Here is a 16,323-nt window from a genome sequence, read left to right on the forward strand (position 1 = left end):
TAACGACCATCAGCAGAGTAACGATCATCAGAACAATAAAGACCCCAGGACTTGTTGTTCCCTCCAAGCCTGCTGTCATCGCCCCCTCCTCTCCTTGTGATTCCTCTGTATGTCACTCCTATACCAACATCTCCTCTCCACTCTACCTCCCAGTAACAGCGGCCAGTCAGAGCCTCTCTACCCAACACCTGGGGCAGGGAGTAAAATCTGTCTGGGTGATCCGGATCCGACTGGACCTCTCTGACCACCGTCACCTTCCTGTTGTCCTCAGACAGAGAGAGTTCTCTGTGGGCCGTGTTGGGGTCCAGTGTGAGGTCACAGGCATCTGAGGGAGAACCAGACATGATGAGCTGCTGAGCCGCTCTTCATCCTCATCATCATCATCACTAGTACTGTTCTCCTGCTCTTCTTCTTTTTATTCTCTTTCAGACTCTTCACCCCCCCCCCCCCCCATCAGCCCCACACCCTCCCCCTCAGCCCATTCACCATCCCACACCCTCCCCTTCACCGCCCCCCTCAGCCCCGTCACCCCCCCCCCTCCCCCTCATCGCCCCCCTTAGCCCCTGCCCCCCCTCCGCCCCCCCCCTCAGCCCCATCACCCCCCTTCCCCCTCAGCCCCTTCATCCCCCCACACCCTCCCCCCCCCCTCAGCCCCGTCACCCTCCCTCACCCTCCCCCCTCCCCCTCACCCCCTTCTTCCCCCCACACCCTCCCCCTCCCCCCCCCTCAGCCCCGTCATCCCCCCTCCCCCTCAGCCCCATCACCCCCCCTCCCCCTCCCCCTCAGCCCGTCATCCCCCCTCCCCCTCGTCACCCCCCCCCCCCCCCCTCAGCCCCCCCCCCAGCCCCCTCAGCCCCATCACCCCCCCTCAGCCCCTCCCCCTCACCCTCACCGCCCCCTCAGCCCCTTCATCCCCCCCTCCCCCTCATCGCCCCCCTTAGCCCCGGCCCCCCCCTCCCCCTCCGCCCCCCCCCATCAGCCCCCCCCCTCGGCCCCATCAGCCTCCCCCCCTCCCCCTCAGCCCCTTCATCCCCCCTCCCCCTCCCCCTCACCCCTCCCCCTCAGCCCTGTCACCCCCACTCCCCTCCCCCTCAGCCCCTTCATCCCCCCACACCCTCCCCCTCCCCCTCAGCCCCGTCACCCCCCCTCAATGTAACAATGTAATACCTGCTGGGTTTTATACAAGCAGCTTTAATTGTGATGGTGGACAGTATTAATATACGTTAGATACATGATGTCAGCCATCATCATTCCCAGTAGGATCTGATCTCACTTCCTGCTGTGTGGATGGACTTTCCATCTCAATAGTGAGTGTGTTTTGTGATGAATCAAACAGACACTTACACTTCTTTGGAGCTGGTTTCAGCCTCCACACTCCACCGTGCTCCACACTGGGGGGGAAACAAAGTGAGAGCAGCATGTTGAAACATTCACCTTCATCATCTGCCGTCTCATCACGTTCTACACAACATGAGTGACAGCTGCCTCTTCAAACCACTTCATCTAGCAGCAGCTTGAATCATGTAGGAGACTTTGTCCCTCAGTGGTGAGCTGTCCTCTCCATACCTGAGAGTGTCCAGTCTCCAGAGTGGATCCTCCAGTCCAGCAGAGAGCAGCGCAGCTCCAGAGTCCCCTGGGTGATTGTAGCTCAAGTCCAGCACTCTCAGATGGGAGGGGTTGGAGCTCAGAGCTGAGGCCAGAGAAGCACAGCCTTCCTGTGTGACCAGGCAGCCAGACAACCTGCACACACACACACACACACACACACACACACACACACACACACACACACACACACACACACACACACACACACACACACACACACACACACACACACACACACACACACACACACACTTTATTGTATCTGGTTGAGAGCAGTTTCTACTAAAGTAACCACATTTATAAAGTGTATTCATTCAACATTGAAGACAAGTAAAAGCTTTATTGATACTTCATGGAGACAAAGCTGTGTCACCCTGAGAGTCTGAGAACAGAAAGAGGAAGTGGGCAGATGACATCACAGACAGCAGAACTGCCTTCACTTGGATGTGACAGGATCTTAAACAAATGCTCCTTTCTCAATAGCTACAACTCAATGAGATATTGTTTGGTTAGAGTCAGGAGAAGTCTGCTGTGTTTGGTACGCTAAGACCGTTTCTTCACAGGTTCTAACATTGTGTAGAACCAGGGAGTGTTTTGTCAGCAGAGAAAAGAGCAACAGAAATGAGGCAGGAGCAGCACTTACTGGAAGCTAGAATAACCAGTTTGAAGGAGAGGCTGATAACTGACCTGAGAGTTTCCAGTGTACAGTGTGGACTCCCCAGTCCAGCAGAGAGCAGCTTCACTCCTGAATCCTTCAGATCATTGGTACTCAGGTCCAGCTTTTTCAGACTAGAGGACTTGGAGCTGAGAACTGAGGCCAGAGCTTCACAGCATCTCTCTGACAGATCACAGCCATTGAGGCTGCACACACAATAAACAGAACACGTTAGGAACTGTGATTCATTTTGCATTTGAAATTTGTTATTAGAAATGTTTTATTAGTTTACCTAAATGTCAATACAGTAGATTTTTTAAATATGACTAATTTAGAATTCAGATAACTAAAGATTCAGCAAACTCCAGAAAATGTCCATAAAAATACTCAGTTCTAAGAAGAAAAAATGATTAAACTTTACTCTAAAGTCCACCTTACTGTCTGACTACATGATTATGAATAGAATAGGAATCTATAAAACAAACACCTTATACCATCATTAACACACTGAATCCAAGGTACACCTTTTACTGTCATGGCAACACAAATAGGGCCCTATCTTGCATCCGGCGCAAGTGACTTAGTCACTGGCGCATGTGTCGTTGCTAGTTTACAACTGGCGCAGAGCGTTCTTTTCCCACCAGCGCCACTCGCCGGTAAATTAGGGATTGATCATGCGCCCCAAGGGGCGGTTCGGCGGAAGGAGGAGGCGTGTTCTGGCGCAAACGCTATTTTGCCGTTGCTGAATACCATTGCGCTACTGACCAGGAAATACCTGGTTTAAAGTCAGTGGCGCGTTGTTCAGATGCTATTTTAAGGGCGGATGCATACATGCGCATGCGATGCATACGGATTGCTTGTGCACCTCGCGCATACACTTTGCTTCTCTCATCTACCTAGCCGCACATTCTTGGTCAATTATTTGGGAAAGAACAGTTGATGCAGCGGTAATAAGTTGTACTTTTAAATCAATGCATCTGCAAACACCGTACAGCAAACCCATATTTTCTTGACACAGACATCGTGTAGGCCTACATGCCCATAACTTTTAGGATTGATGAGTATTTGATCGTGAAAAACATTGTTTTACCGCGAGTGAGTGTTAAAAAGAATGAATGAATGCGGGCGCGCGTGTGTGCTCTGTTTAAACACACGCAAACTAAACACGTAACGCATAATACAATCAATGGCAATGTCTATTACGGCGGGGACACATGCATATTAGGATAGCATACAATACTGATAAGAAACAATGTCTATAATGTATTGCGTATATCATTAAATAGAACCACAGTTACCGCATATCATATGTTATATCATATATACGTTTTCTTTGGCGAAATTTATTTGAGGACTCAGTATTTCTGAAGTTGTGGAAGAAAACCCCTTATTCCATGTGTGAATTAGGCCATATTATTTGGCAATAAACTGAGCCATTTGCAGTTTGAAATTCATGTGCATCTGTCTCATCGGAGACTGCAGACGCGCTGTCAAAATATCAACTCGTCCGATTCAAATGCGCTCATTGCTCTTAAAGGGGATGGGAGCTGGCACTCTCATTGGTTTGTTGGACGTTACGCCCAAACCACACCTACGGGTAATTAGGCTGCTTCAGACCAACCCTTTTGACACTTGCGCCGCGACGCAAGTGTCATTTATCCGCCTGTAAAATAGCGATAGCGCCGTAGAACCGCCCACAAAGCTACTTGCGCTTTGCGCTTCCCACTTGCGTTTCAGACCGTTCAAATAGGGCCCATAGAGTGAGATTGAGGTCTTGTGTTTGATAAGATGAGTGGTAATGGCGCTGCGATGCACGCAGACTGCCAAGGTTTAGTTCAGTGCTGGGTTAAATAGCGGCTGTATTGCAGCGCCAGCTTGATCGCTCTATTGGGAAACACGACCCACTTAAGTTCCCCTGAAGACACTCTGCTTTGATCAGAAAACTAAAACACTGGTTTGTACTTTGTGCAAAGTTTCATTTAAATGTCAACGCAGCACTATTCAAGAGCATGTAAAGAAATGCACTATTCAGGATGACCCAGAGAAGAAGATTAATCCTAATTGGATTATATTATCCAATCTGAAGCCGGTTATTATAAGTAGGTATTTGATTGAGGAGGAGGAGGAGGAGGAGGAGGAGGAGGATAAAGAGTTGGTTAGTGAGGAAAGAGATATCACGGCGCTGGTGGTAAAAACAGAAACAGACCCCCTATCAGTGCTTACGTTAATTTGTAAAGTGGGAGGTCCCGGAGCGCAGAGGGGGGGTGGATCCAGTGACTCAAAACGGGGGTTGGTAACGGTATACACTGCCTACGTAGCATCTCTGACTAAAAAAACCTAAACAACGCTGTGTGTACATCCGGGCAATGTTTATTTTATTTACAGAACGTCCATGGGTGGGAAATGTAAAATAAAAGAATACATGGCAACAATCGTTTTCACAAGCAGCAATTATCTATGAGACTATTAAATGAACCAGGATCAACGGATTGTTGCGTGCGCGCCGCGGTGCACCGGCTAAGACATGCACACTGGCGTGCACCGACAGTAATGTGCACGCCGCGGTGTACGGACCCGGACCGCAAGGTGCGCGCCTCAGCTTGTATTTTGGGTTAAACAATGTTGCTTTGACGTTGTGGATTCGAAAATAATCCATTGTTTTACCGTTAATATCAAACTAAATTAATCCACTGCCAAATATGGATCTTGTTAAAACTCAGACGGGAGATTTTACGGGGGCACAGCAGATCAATACTGGGGCACAGCAGATCAATACTGGTCCTCTGATGGGGAAATTGTGGTGGAACTGTTTGACCATTGAGTGAAACTAACCTGAGAGTTTCCAGTGTACAGTGTGGACTCCCCAGTCCAGCAGAGAGCAGCTTCACTCCTGAATCCTTCAGATCATTGGTACTCAGGTCCAGCTTTTTCAGACTAGAGGACTTGGAGCTGAGAACTGAGGCCAGAGCTTCACAGCATCTCTCTGACAGATCACAGCCATTGAGGCTGCACACACAATAAACAGAACACGTTAGGAACTGTGTTTCATTTTGCATTTGAAATTTGTTATTAGAAATGTTTTATTAGTTTACCTAAATGTCAATACAGTAGATTTTTTAAATATGACTAATTTAGAATTCAGATAACTAAAGATTCAGCAAACTCCGGAAAATGTCCATAAAAATACTCAGTTCTAAGAAGAAAAAATGATTGAACTTTACTCTAAAGTCCACCTTACTGTCTGACTACATGATTATGAATAGAATAGGAATCTATAAAACAAACACCTTATACCATCATTAACACACTGAATCCAAGGTACACCTTTTACTGTCATGGCAACACAAATAGAGTGAGATTGAGGTCTTGTGTTTGATAAGATGAGTGGTAATGGCGCTGCGATGCACGCAGACTGCCAAGGTTTAGTTCAGTGCTGGGTTAAATAGCGGCTGTATTGCAGCGCCAGCTTGATCGCTCTATTGGGAAACACGACCCACTTAAGTTCCCCTGAAGACACTCTGCTTTGATCAGAAAACTAAAACACTGGTTTGTACTTTGTGCAAAGTTTCATTTAAATGTCACCGCAGCACTATTCAAGAGCATTTAAAGAAATGCACTATTCAGGATGACCCAGAGAAGAAGATTAATCCTAATTGGATTATATTATCCAATCTGAAGCCGGTTATTATAAGTAGGTATTTGATTGAGGAGGAGGAGGAGGAGGAGGAGGATGAAGAGTTGGTTGGTGAGGAAAGAGATGTCACGGCGCTGGTGGTGAAAACAGAAACAGACCCCCTATCAGGGATAACATTAATTTGTAAAGTGGGACGTCCCGGAGCGCAGAGGGGGGGTGGATCCAGTGACTCAAAACGGGGGTTGGTAACGGTATACACTGCCTACGTAGCTTCTCAGACTAAAAAAACCTAAACAACGCTGTGTGTACATCAGGGCAATGTTTATTTTAATTACACAACATTTAACACTAAACTGCATGGGTGGGAAATGTGAAAAAAAAAGAATACAAGGCAGCAATTATCTATGAGACTATTAAATTAACCAGGATCACTGGATTGTTGCGTGCGCGCCGCGGTGCACCGTCTACGACATGCACACTGCCGTGCACGGACAGTAATGCGCACGCCGCGGTGTACGGACCCGGACCGCAAGGTGCGCGCCTCAGCTTGTATTTTGGGTTAAACTGCGTTTCTTTGATGTTGTGGATTAGAAAATAATCCATTATTTGACCTTTATTATCAAACTAAATTAATCCACTGTCAAATATGGACCTTGTTAAAACTCAGACGGGAGATTTTACTGGGGCACAGCAGATCAATACTGGGGCACAGCAGATCAATACTGGTCCTCTGATGGGGAAATTGTGGTGGAACTGTTTGACCATTGAGTGAAACTAACCTGAGAGTTTCCAGTGTACAGTGTGGACTCCCCAGTCCAGCAGAGAGCAGCTTCACTCCTGAATCCTTCAGATCATTGGTACTCAGGTCCAGCTTTTTCAGACTAGAGGACTTGGAGCTGAGAACTGAGGCCAGAGCTTCACAGCATCTCTCTGACAGATCACAGCCATTGAGGCTGCACACACAATAAACAGAACACGTTAGGAACTGTGATTCATTTTGCATTTGAAATTTGTTGTTAGAAATGTTTTATTAGTTTACCTAAATGTCAATACAGTAGATTTTTTAAATATGACTAATTTAGAATTCAGATAACTAAAGATTCAGCAAACTCCGGAAAATGTCCATAAAAATACTCAGTTCTAAGAAGAAAAAATGATTGAACTTTACTCTAAAGTCCACCTTACTGTCTGACTACATGATTATGAATAGAATAGGAATCTATAAAACAAACACCTTATACCATCATTAACACACTGAATCCAAGGTACACCTTTTACTGTCATGGCAACACAAATAGAGTGAGATTGAGGTCTTGTGTTTGATAAGATGAGTGGTAATGGCGCTGCGATGCACGCAGACTGCCAAGGTTTAGTTCAGTGCTGGGTTAAATAGCGGCTGTATTGCAGCGCCAGCTTGATCGCTCTATTGGGAAACACGACCCACTTAAGTTCCCCTGAAGACACTCTGCTTTGATCAGAAAACTAAAACACTGGTTTGTACTTTGTGCAAAGTTTCATTTAAATGTCACCGCAGCACTATTCAAGAGCATGTAAAGAAATGCACTATTCAGGATGACCCAGAGAAGAAGATTAATCCTAATTGGATTATATTATCCAATCTGAAGCCGGTTATTATAAGTAGGTATTTGATTGAGGAGGAGGAGGAGGAGGAGGAGGAGGAGGATAAAGAGTTGGTTAGTGAGGAAAGAGATGTCACGGCGCTGGTGGTAAAAACAGAAACAGACCCCCTATCAGTGCTTACGTTAATTTGTAAAGTGGGAGGTCCCGGAGCGCAGAGGGGGGTGGATCCAGTGACTCAAAACGGGGGTTGGTAACGGTATACACTGCCTACGTAGCATCTCTGACTAAAAAAACCTAAACAACGCTGTGTGTACATCCGGGCAATGTTTATTTTATTTACAGAACGTCCATGGGTGGGAAATGTAAAATAAAAGAATACATGGCAACAATTGTTTTCACAAGCAGCAATTATCTATGAGACTATTAAATGAACCAGGATCAACGGATTGTTGCGTGCGCGCCGCAGTGCACCGGCTAAGACATGCACACTGCCGTGCATCGACAGTAATGTGCACGCCGCGGTGTACGGACCCGGACCGCAAGGTGCGCGCCTCAGCTTGTATTTTGGGTTAAACAACGTTGCTTTGACGTTGTGGATTCGAAAATAATCCATTGTTTTACCGTTAATATAAAACTAAATTAATCCACTGCCAAATATGGATCTTGTTAAAACTCAGACGGGAGATTTTACTGGGGCACAGCAGATCGATACTGGGGCACAGCAGATCAATACTGGTCCTCTGATGGGGAAATTGTGGTGGAACTGTTTGACCATTGAGTGAAACTAACCTGAGAGTTTCCAGTGTACAGTGTGGACTCCCCAGTCCAGCAGAGACCAGCTTCAATCCTGAATCCTTCAGATCATTGGTACTCAGGTTCAGCTCTTTCAGACTAGAGGAGTTGGAGCTGAGAACTGAGGCCAGAGCTTCACAGCATTCCTCTGACAGATCACAGCCATTGAGGCTGCACACACAATAAACAGAACACGTTAGGAACTGTGATTCATTTTGCATTTGAAATTTGTTATTAGAAATGTTTTATTAGTTTACCTAAATGTCAATACAGTAGATTTTTTAAATATGACTAATTTAGAATTCAGATAACTAAAGATTCAGCAAACTCCGGAAAATGTCCATAAAAATACTCAGTTCTAAGAAGAAAAATGATTAAACTTTACTCTAAAGTCCACCTTACTGTCTGACTACATGATTATGAATAGAATAGGAATCTATAAAACAAACACCTTATACCATCATTAAGAAACTGAATCCAAGGTACACCTTTTACTGTCATGGCAACACAAATAGAGTGAGATTGAGGTCCTGTGTTTGATAAGATGAGTGGTAATGGCGCTGCGATGCACGAAGACTGCCAAGGTTTAGTTCAGTGCTGGGTTAAATAGCGGCTGTATTGCAGCGCCAGCTTGATCGCTCTATTGGGAAACACGACCCACTTAAATTCCCCTGAAGACACTCTGCTTTAATCAGAAAACTAAAACACTGGTTTGTACTTTGTGCAAAGTTTCATTTAAATGTCACCGCAGCACTATTCAAGAGCATGTAAAGAAATGCACCATTCAGGATGACCCAGAGAAGAAGATTAATCCTAATTGGATTATATTATCCAATCTGCAGCCGGTTATTATTAGTAGGTATTTGATTGAGGAGGAGGAGGAGGAGGAGGAGGATGAAGAGTTGGTTGGTGAGGAAAGAGATGTCACGGCGCTGGTGGTGAAAACAGAAACAGACCCCCTATCAGAGATAACATTAATTTGTAAAGTGGGAGGTCCCGGAGCGCAGAGGGGGGGTGGATCCAGTGACTCAAAACGGGGGTTGGTAACGGTATACACTGCCTACGTAGCTTCTCAGACTAAAAAAACCTAAACAACGCTGTGTGTACATCAGGGCAATGTTTATTTTAATTACATAACATTTAACACTAAACTGCATGGGTGGGAAATGTGAAAAAAAAAGAATACAAGGCAGCAATTATCTATGAGACTATTAAATTAACCAGGATCACTGGATTGCTGCGTGCGCGCCGCGGTGCACCATCTACGACATGCACACTGCCGTGCACGGACAGTAATGTGCACGCCGCGGTGTACGGACCCGGACCGCAAGGTGCGCGCCTCAGCTTGTATTTTGGGTTAAACTGCGTTTCTTTGATGTTGTGGATTAGAAAATAATCCATTATTTGACCTTTATTATCAAACTAAATTAATCCACTGTCAAATATGGATCTTGTTAAAACTCAGACGGGAGATTTTACTGGGGCACAGCAGATCAATACTGGTCCTCTGATGGGGAAATTGTGGTGGAACTGTTTGACCATTGAGTGAAACTAACCTGAGAGTTTCCAGTGTACAGTGTGGACTCCCCAGTCCAGCAGAGAGCAGCTTCACTCCTGAATCCTTCAGATCATTGGTACTCAGGTCCAGCTTTTTCAGACTAGAGGACTTGGAGCTGAGAACTGAGGCCAGAGCTTCACAGCATCTCTCTGACAGATCACAGCCATTGAGGCTGCACACACAATAAACAGAACACGTTAGGAACTGTGATTCATTTTGCATTTGAAATTTGTTATTAGAAATGTTTTATTAGTTTACCTAAATGTCAATACAGTAGATTTTTTAAATATGACTAATTTAGAATTCAGATAACTGAAGATTCAGCAAACTCCGGAAAATGTCCATAAAAATACTCAGTTCTAAGAAGAAAAAATGATTAAACTTTACTCTAAAGTCCACCTTACTGTCTGACTACATGATTATGAATAGAATAGGAATCTATAAAACAAACACCTTATACCATCATTAACACACTGAATCCAAGGTACACCTTTTACTGTCATGGCAACACAAATAGAGTGAGATTGAGGTCTTGTGTTTGATAAGATGAGTGGTAATGGCGCTGCGATGCACGCAGACTGCCAAGGTTTAGTTCAGTGCTGGGTTAAATAGCGGCTGTATTGCAGCGCCAGCTTGATCGCTCTATTGGGAAACACGACCCACTTAAGTTCCCCTGAAGACACTCTGCTTTGATCAGAAAACTAAAACACTGGTTTGTACTTTGTGCAAAGTTTCATTTAAATGTCACCGCAGCACTATTCAAGAGCATGTAAAGAAATGCACTATTCAGGATGACCCAGAGAAGAAGATTAATCCTAATTCTAATTCATCTCTCAGACTAGAGCTGGAGCTGAGAACTGAGGCCAGAGCTTCCCAGCATCTCTCTGACAGATGACAGCCATTCAGGCTGCACACACAATAAACAGAACACGTTAAAGTAACTTAGATCTTATAATTTCAACATAATGAAGGACTTGTGTTGAAAATCTTTAATTTGAGTCGATGTCTTATTAATTTAACTAATATATACATTAGATCTTTATGTTTATTCAATATTGGAGTTTTTTGCAGTGTTTGAGACTCGTATAGTCTATTAATTTTACTTTTTATTTAAGTATTATGTATCTTTTGTGTTGTATTGTAATACATATTTTAGTTCATCTACAGAGATGTTTTGTTTATTAGGGTTACAACCAGCGGCGGTTACAAGGGGAGGGGGCTAGCGGGGGCTTGAGCTCCCCTGAAACAGGCCAAGCCCCCCCTCCAAAAACCCCAAGTCATTTTGTTATGACTAATATTTAATTTAATTTTAAAATATGTTTTTAATAATAATGTGGCGAGAAGCACGGGAACGACCAGACAGGAGCCTATGTTATAAGAGTCTGACACTCTTGTGTCCCATTATCCACACCACCCTGAGAGAGACTTTACGTTAACACACACACACACCTGAAACACACATCCTATCGCCCACAACCACGACTGCCTCGGTGCCGCCGACCCTCCCAGGATCAAATGCGGCACGTGGTGACGCCGGCCATGATCGGCACAATAATATAATAATAATATATATATTTATATATATCATTAATGAAGACATCGAACTGACTTATATGTAACAAAACTGGACGATGAAATCATATTTTTCATTTGTGTAAGTGTTGATGACCGTTGCTGCTTGTTGTGTGATTTGAATGTTTGATTCGTATCATATTGTAGTGTGTAGTAATTTTTTTGCATCAAAATATATCAGCCTCTGCTATAAACAATCTAGCCCCCCGTAGCTCCTGCAATCATAATTATATGGTGCCGCTACTGGTTACAACGAATAAGTAAATGCTTAAATATCATTTAGCTGGGCGATCTCTACAAAGGATTAAGTACTCTCCTCCTTTGTCTCTTCCCTCTCTCTCCTTTTACCTGCTCACTCGTGACCTCTCACCCTTCCCCCAGATGACCCGGACGTCTCTGTGTCAACGCATCCTAACGGTTAAACCCAAACAGTGTCCATATAGCCAAACGTAGTTAACAAGGTTAAAATGTTTTAAAATAATGGGTTACCTGTTATTAATAATAAATGTATATTTATGAATCTATGCGTATCAATAATTATTTATATATATAGCTACATATTTAAATACAGCTGTATTTAACTATTATTAAACAATATTCATTTTTCTTTCCTTATTTCTTAATTCATAATAAATCGTTTTTGAGTTTGACTTTTCAACCTTGTTACACGATATAACGTTGTGCATATTGAGATACATGGTATAAGATAACCTCGAAAGATGTTTTCTATGTCATCGTAACTTTTATATTCTACTATAAGGTATAATGTGTTGGGAGCATTGTGATACATGTTTATAGTGAACCTACAGAGACGTTTTAGAGGCTTTGACCACTGGCAGCAGCCTCAGAAGACCCCTCTCTGAAGCAGAGTATTTCTTCAGGTCAAACACGTCCAGCTCCTCTTCTGATGTCAGTAGGATGAAGGCCAGAGCTGACAGTTGAGCAGGAGAGAGATAGTCTCTGGAGAGACTTCCTGATGTCAGGGACTGTTCGATCTCCTTCACTAGAGAACGGTCATTCAGCTCATTCAGACAGTGGAACAGGTTGATGCTTCTCTCTGGAGAGAGATCTCCATCTATCTTCTTCTTGATGTAAGACACTGTTTTTGTATTGGTCTGTGAGGTACTTCTTCTCTGTCCCAGCAGACCTCGTAGGACAATCTGATTGGTCTCCAGAGAGAGGCCCAGGAGGAAGCGGAGGAACAAGTCCAGTTGTCCGTTCTCACTCTGTAAGGCCTTGTCCACAGCACTCTGGTAGAGGAGGAGGAGTTTATCTTCCCCAGAGGTGGGTGGTTCTTCTGAGAGCAGATTGACACCATCGTTGATGAAGGACAGAAAGACATAAAGAGCAGCCAGAAACTCCTGGATGCTCAGATGGACAAAGCAGAACACCTTGTCCTGGTACATCCCGCACTCCTCTTTAAAGATCTGGGTGAACACTCCTGAGTACACTGAGGCTTCTTTGATATCGATGTGACAATCTGCCAGGTCTGCCTCGTAGAAGATCAGGTTGCCTTTCTCCAGCTGCTTAAAAGCCAGTTTTCCCAAAGAAACAATGATCCCCCTGCTCTCTGAACTCCAGTCTGGATCAGTTTCAGCTCTTCCATGATACTTCCTGTCCCCCTGTATCGACTGAACCCAAAGGAAGTAGCTGTACATCTGAGTCACGGTCTTGGGCATCTCTTCTATCTGGGATTTTTTTAAGATGTCCTCCAGAACTGTAGCAGTGATCCAACAGAAGACTGGGATGTGACACATGATGTGGAGGCTTCGTGATTTCTTGACGTGGGAGATGATTGTGTTGGCCAGCGTCTGCTCTCTGAATCTCTTCCTGAAGTACTCCTCCTTCTGTGGGTCGGTGAACCCCCTCACCTCTGTCACCATGTCAACACACTCAGCAGGGATCCGATTGGCTGCCGCAGGGCGTGTGGTTATCCAGATGCGAGCGGAGGGAAGCAGGTCGCCCCTAATGAGGTTTGTCAGCAGCACGTCCACCGAGGACGGCTCTTTGACATCAGTCCAGATCGGGTTGTTCTGGAAGTCCAGAGGAAGTCGACACTCATCCAGACCATCCAAGATGAAGAGAACTTTGAACCGTTCATATCTGCAGATTCCTGCTTCTTTGGTCACAATATAGAAGTGATGAAGAAGTTCCACCAAGCTAAACTCTCTCTCTTTCAGTAAATTCAGCTCTCTGAAAGTTAAGAGAAATGTGAAGTGTATGTCGTGGTTGGCGTTGTCTTCAGCCCAGTCCAGAGTGAACTTTTGTGTTAAGATGGTTTTACCAATGCCGGCCACTCCAGTTGTCATTATTGTTCTGATTGGTTGATCTCGTCCAGGTAAGGGTTTAAAGATGTCTTCACAGTTGATTGGTGTTTCTTCCTTGGCTGGTTTCCTGGAAGCTGTTTCAATCAGTCTGACCTCATGCTCTTTGTTGACCTCTCCACTGCCTCTCTCTGTGATGAAGAGCTCTGTGTAGAAGTCATTCAGACCCGTTGGATTTCCTGCTTTCGGGATTCCCTCAGACACACACATTAACTTCTTCTTCAAATGAGACTTGATTTTATGTTGGCACTCAACAACAGCAGATCCTACATGGGAATGAAGAGAAGACATCAGATAGTGGAAGGTGACATCACTTGAAGCATGTTAATATTTCCTGTAAAATGATCAACTTCATAGTATTTACTGACTTCATTACTTGTGGTTCGAGAAGCTGGTCGTAACAAGGAATGGATACATATTTTTTTCTTTTTTGTTTGTTATTTACACAGAAAAATCATTGGTCTAATGATAATAGCAATGATAGTGAATCAGTTGAAATTCACTTCATATGCTGATATAACAAGATAGTGATGCATCTCTTCCACTTATTCCACTTATAGTTATTCTGCTGTTGATTTGCCATTTATTGTTTAATATTCTTTATCCTGATGGACGCACCATAACCTTTCATATCTGGATCAAACCATTTAACCTCATACCCAACAATAACCCTACATATCTGGACCAAACCATTAACCTGATCGAACCACAATAACCCTATATATCTGGACCAAACCATTTAACATGAAACCCCCACAATAACCCTGCATAACGATCAAACCATTTATCCTGATAACCCCACAATAACCCTACATATCTGGATCAAACCATTCAACCTGATCGACCCACAATAACCGTTCGTATCTGGATCAAACCATTAAACCCCCAAGAAGAAAGATATCTCCACATTGATGAATTATAAATGAAGAAATCTCTTAACACTAAATTTGATTATGTTATTTAGTCTGAACAGAACAAATAAGAGTCTCATACTACTCTTTATAATATACATTTTCATTGTTTTCAAGATAAGAGTCTTCTGCGCTTCAAAATAATGGTCTCCTCTGTCTTCAAAATAAGAGTCTCTTACCGCCCCACAGTGTGTCGGCCAGTTCCTCCTGGTTCATCTCCATCAGGCAGAGCTTTGTGATGTCCACCACTCCCTCTATCGCGCGCCTCCTCTGCTCCTCGTTCTTACCATCCACCTCCTCCTCCTCCCTCTGACTCTCTGAGCATTGTGGGTAATCTGAGAAGAGATCCCTCCAGAGCTTCTTCATCTCCTTGTCTAGGAAAGCGTGTGCGTTCTCCTCAGCCCTCTGGAACAGACCAAACATCAAGGAGAACTTTACTCTGAACTCACTGAGGACATCAGAAGCATCTGTCCTGGATTCACATCCCGCTGGTCTGAAGAGGGAAGCCTGGAGACTATAAGCACCACAAGAGATGCTTTCTAATGATCATGTAGAGCTGAAGGGCGGCATTTACACACCTTGATCAGCTCTGTTTGATGCTGCTGTTCAGACTGAGCACTGGTAGCCTTTGACCTCTCCTGGTGTCTGTAGAGAACACACACACACGCACACACAGGATCTATTATATTTATAAATATATAGATATCGTTTTTATCTTCTGTTAACACACTTTATATCACTGCATTTAGTAAAGCGTGTGACTCCTTGTGTCAGGGCTCCCTCTAGAGGTGGAGAAGGAGATGACAGTGTGTGCTACCTGAGACCAAAGGTGCACAGCTACAAGCCAGGCAGTTATTGAGTGAAGTTTGAGAAATCAGTGCGAAGAACAGTTAATCAACTGAATCCTGAATCTACATTTGGTCTTTGCTTATTATCACTCACACACACACACACACACACACACACACACACACACACACACACACACACACACACACACACACACACACACACACACACACACACACACACACACACACACACACACAATCAATTGCATTTTTCCCGACTTGTAAACATAAGTATCGATTTAGTCTGATAACAACGACACGGTCTGTTTTCATTGTCTGTTTGAAACTCCTACCTCTCCTCTCTGGAGGGGCGTCCATCTTTCAGGTCAGGAGGTTGAGAGTGGCCACTCTTCATGGAGACACAGCTGGGCCCAGGGGAGCCTGCTCTCTCCTGCTGCTCTGGGCTTCAACACAACAAACACAGCTTTTACTCAGACTGCAGTTTTTATGCTGACAAGATAATTCTTCTCACAAGGCAGTTTTCAGGTGAGAGCATTTTGCTTGTTTCAAGCTTTTAAGTCCTTAATTATCTTGATAAGATCTTAGAACTTTTTACGGAGATGTTATTACTTAAGACAGAACCGTGTTCATATCAGGGAAGCCTTAATGCTCAGTTCAGATTTATTGCTCTGGTTCGGCTGTTCACGTTGCATTTTAAATGTGGCCTTTATGACGAATCACGTCAAATTCACATGAATTACAAGACGACTGTTCAACCTGAGGTCGCATTGAGAGAGATCCCTCTTGTATCTGATTCAGGACCGCATATGAAAGTGGCCCAAACCAGATCATATCGTTGAACGGACCGGATTGCATTTGATTTGTGCTTTTACCGCT

At 44.3% G+C, this 16,323-nt stretch overlaps 1 protein-coding gene across 1 annotated transcript in view; it reads right to left on the reverse strand.

Moving 5' to 3' along the window:
* The window catches only part of LOC115541733 (NACHT, LRR and PYD domains-containing protein 3-like), a 38,046-nt gene extending 23,045 nt beyond the window's left edge, over positions 1 to 15,001 (reverse strand). Inside the window, exons 1-5 of the mRNA XM_030353581.1 lie at positions 14,815 to 15,001; positions 12,208 to 13,990; positions 9,827 to 10,000; positions 6,677 to 6,850; positions 5,096 to 5,269 (exon numbers count right to left, since the gene is read on the reverse strand). Of these exons, the coding sequence (XP_030209441.1) occupies positions 5,096 to 5,269; positions 6,677 to 6,850; positions 9,827 to 10,000; positions 12,208 to 13,990; positions 14,815 to 15,001 (2,492 nt within the window). The remainder of the gene's footprint in view (positions 1 to 5,095; positions 5,270 to 6,676; positions 6,851 to 9,826; positions 10,001 to 12,207; positions 13,991 to 14,814) is intronic.
* Between the last annotated feature and the right edge of the window lie 1,322 nt (positions 15,002 to 16,323).

The sequence above is a fragment of the Gadus morhua genome, chromosome 4, assembly GCF_902167405.1.
Source record: "Gadus morhua chromosome 4, gadMor3.0, whole genome shotgun sequence".
Classification (NCBI taxonomy): domain Eukaryota; kingdom Metazoa; phylum Chordata; class Actinopteri; order Gadiformes; family Gadidae; genus Gadus; species Gadus morhua.